The 3,479-nt window shown below is 66.8% G+C and overlaps 1 protein-coding gene across 1 annotated transcript in view; it reads right to left on the bottom strand.

Moving 5' to 3' along the window:
* Positions 1-3,479, bottom strand: part of LOC112961684 (inosine-5'-monophosphate dehydrogenase 1-like) — a 25,605-nt gene that overhangs the window by 14,428 nt on the left and 7,698 nt on the right. Inside the window, exons 2-7 of the mRNA XM_026057095.1 lie at positions 3,146-3,247; positions 2,019-2,093; positions 1,704-1,910; positions 798-885; positions 501-700; positions 313-403 (exon numbers count right to left, since the gene is read on the bottom strand). Of these exons, the coding sequence (XP_025912880.1) occupies positions 313-403; positions 501-700; positions 798-885; positions 1,704-1,910; positions 2,019-2,093; positions 3,146-3,247 (763 nt within the window). The remainder of the gene's footprint in view (positions 1-312; positions 404-500; positions 701-797; positions 886-1,703; positions 1,911-2,018; positions 2,094-3,145; positions 3,248-3,479) is intronic.

Below are 3,479 nucleotides of genomic sequence, written 5' to 3'. Positions count from 1 at the left end.
TCCTCTCCCTGCCCCATAGCACCCCAAACTCCTGCCCCACGGTGCCCCAGTCCTCTCCCTGCCCCACAGCATCCACAATCCCCTGCCCCATGGCATCCCAAACTCCTGCCCCACGGCACCCCAACCCCTGCCCCATGGCACCCCAGTCCTCTCCCTGCCCCACAGCATCCACAATCCTCCCCATCTCATGGCACCCCAACCCTCTCCCTACCCTGCAGCACCCCCAACCCTCCTCCTGCCCCACAGCACCCCCAACCCTCCCCCTGCCCCACAGCCCCCCACACCCCCCACCCTGCGCCCCCAGGGACTCACCATTGCCCCCGATCACCTGCAGGTCGGGGTATTTCTGCTTGATGTAGTGGATCATGCTGATCTGATAGACCGAGTTACCCTGAGACGAGTCCTAGGGGGGGGGATGCAGCGGCGGCGGCGGTGAGAGCCGGGTCCGGTGTCCCCCCCCCACCCCCCCCCGGGGCCCGGCCCCCCGCCCGGGCACCCACCAGCACCACCACGTCCACGCTGGCCTGCACGAGCAGGTCGAGGCGGTACTTGTCGTCCTCGCGCGTGCCGATGGCGGCGCCGCACAGCAGCTGCTTGCGGGCGTCCTTGGAGGCCAGCGGGTAGTCGCGGTTCTTCTTCAGGTCCGTGCGGGCGATGATGGCCACCAGCTCGTCGCTGTCGTTCACGATGGGCAGCTTCCCTGCGAGGGACGGGGATGTGGGTGCCCCCCCCTCCCCATGGCTCCGGCACCCGCTCCGCGCCCCGGCTGCCCCCCTGAGGTCCCCCCGCGCCGGTACCTTTCTTGCTCCGCTGTAGGATCTCGTTGGCTTCTTTGAGGGTGACGCCGGCAGGTGCCACCACCAAGTCGTTGCGTTTCGTCATCACCTGCGGGCCACGGGGAGGGAGCAGCGCGTGGCCTCCAGGGCCTGCCGCGAGGGGCAGCCCCCGTCCTGACCTCCTCCGTCCCGTCCCATCCCATCCCATGCCACCCCCACCACCCTCCGTCCCATCCCATCCCACCCCACTCCTGACCTGCCTCCATCCCACCCTTCCACCCCAGCCCATTCCACCCCTCACCCCCTTCCACTCCCCACCACCCTCCGTCCCATCCCACCCCTCACCTCCTTCCATCCCATCCCACCCCTGCCCTCCATCCCATCCCACCTCTGCTTTTCACCCCATCCCATCCCCGACCCTCATTTCATCCCACCTCTGCCTTCATCCCATCCCACTCTTATCCTTCATCCCATCCTGCCCCTGTCCTTCATGCATCTTTCTGTCCCACCTCATCCCGCTCCATCTCTACCTTCTATCCTATCCCATCCCATCTCTGCCCGTCCCACCGCATCCCGTCCCTTCCCTGCATCCCTGCCCTGCATCTCATCCCATCCCTGCCCTCCATCCTGACCTTGCTCTGCACCCCTGCCCTGCACCCCATGCCCTCCCTGACCCCCATCCCATCCCATCCCATCCCATCCCATCCCATCCCTGCTCATCCCATGCATCTCATCGCATCCCTAGTCTGCATCCCCACCCATACTGGCTCTCCATCCCTGCTCTGCACTCCTGCCCTGCACCCCATCGCATCCCTGCACCCCATCCCACCATCCCATCCCTGCACCCCATCCCATCCCATCCCATCCCATCCCTGCACCCCATCCCACCATCCCGTCCCTGCACCCGCGCCCGCCCCGCCGCGGCACCTCGCTGAGGTAGGTCGCGTAGTCCTTCTCGGTGAGGAAGTCGATGTCGCGGGAGGTGACGATGCCTTCCAGCTTGCTGCCCATCTTGCCGCTCTGGGTGACGGGGATGCCCGAGAAGCCGTGCCGCAGCTTGGCCTCGAAGACGTCGCCCACGGTGTGCGTGGGGCTCATCACCACCGGGTCCGTGATGAAGCCCTGCTCGAATTTCTGGGCGGATGGAGAGAGGCAGGCAGGGAAGGCCGCGGCCCCGCTCTGGGTGCTGGGGCAGGCAGGGGGCACGGGCCGGGCACGGGGGCGCGGGGGGCCACCCCTTACCTTCACCTTGCGCACTTCGTTAGCCTGGAACTCAGGAGTGCAGTTGTGGTGGATGATGCCGATGCCACCCATGAGCTGGGGGGACACGGGGGGCTCAGCAGGCACCTGGGCACCCTGACCCTGCACCCCCAAACTGCACAGGGATGGACTCCCTGACCACGCACCACTAACCCACACGGAGATGGACACCCTAATCCCACACAGCCGTCAGTGATGGGCACCCTGACCCCGCACCCCAAATCTGCATGGGAATGGGCACCCCAACCCCACACCTCCAACCAACATGGGTATGAGAACCCCAACCATGATCCCCAAATCTGCATGGAGATGGGCACCCCAACCCCACACATCCAACCCACATGGGCACCCCAACCATGGTCCCCAAACCTTCATGGAGACAGGCACCCCAACCCCACACCTCCAACCCACATGGGCATGGGCACCCCAACCATGCTCCCCAAGCCTGCATGGAGACGGGCACCCCAACCCCACACCTCCAACCCACATGGGTATGAGAACCCCAGCCACGTTCCCCAAACCTGCATGGAGATGGGCCCCCCAGTCCCACACATCCAACCCACATGGGCACCCCAACAATGATCCCCAAACCTTCATGGAGACAGGCACTCCAACCCCACACCTCCAACGAACGTGGGCATGGGCACCCCAACTACGCACCCCAAACCCGCATGGAGATGGGCACCCCGACCCTGCACTCCAAACCCACACAAGGATGGGCACCCCGACCCCACACCTCCAATCCACGCAGGTATGGGCACTTCAACCACGCACCCTCAACCTGCACGGCGATGGACACCATGATCCCACACCTCCGATCCACACAGGTATGGGCACCCTGACCCCACATCCCAAACCCTCACGGGCATGGGCACCCCGGCCCCACACCCCAATCCTGCACGGGGATGGGTGCCCTGACCCCGCAACCGCGCAACTCTGACCCACGCAGAGCTGAGCACCCCCCACCCTGCACCCCCCCATCCCCTGACCCACACGGGGCCAAGCACCCCTCACCCTGCACCCATACAGCCCCCGAGCGCCGTGAGGCTGGGCGCCCTCCCAGACCCGCGTGGGGCTGAGCACCCCCCCCGACCCCGACCCACGCTCACCGCCATGGCGATGGCCATGTCCGACTCGGTCACCGTGTCCATGGGTGACGAGATGAGGGGGGTCTTGAGGGTGATCTTGCGGGTCAGCGCCGAGGTCAGGTCCTGGGTGGGTGGGGGGGGGGCCCAGAGACCCTCTCCTTGGCCCCCTCCATCCTCAGCAGGACGCGGAGGGGACCAAGCCCCTCGCCCCCCATCACCTCCCCTATGGGGGGCACCCTGGGACCCCCCCCGTGCAGCACGGGGGTCCCTGCCCACCCCGCGATGGGGCTGGAGGGGGGGYGATCCCACGGGTGTCCAAGCGCCGGCCCCGCACGCCCCGTTCCCAAAACGCACT

The sequence above is a fragment of the Apteryx rowi genome, unplaced genomic scaffold, assembly GCF_003343035.1.
Source record: "Apteryx rowi isolate R43461 unplaced genomic scaffold, aptRow1 scaffold_1362, whole genome shotgun sequence".
Lineage (NCBI taxonomy): Eukaryota > Metazoa > Chordata > Aves > Apterygiformes > Apterygidae > Apteryx > Apteryx rowi.
This window is presented reverse-complemented; position numbering and strand designations above follow the sequence as displayed.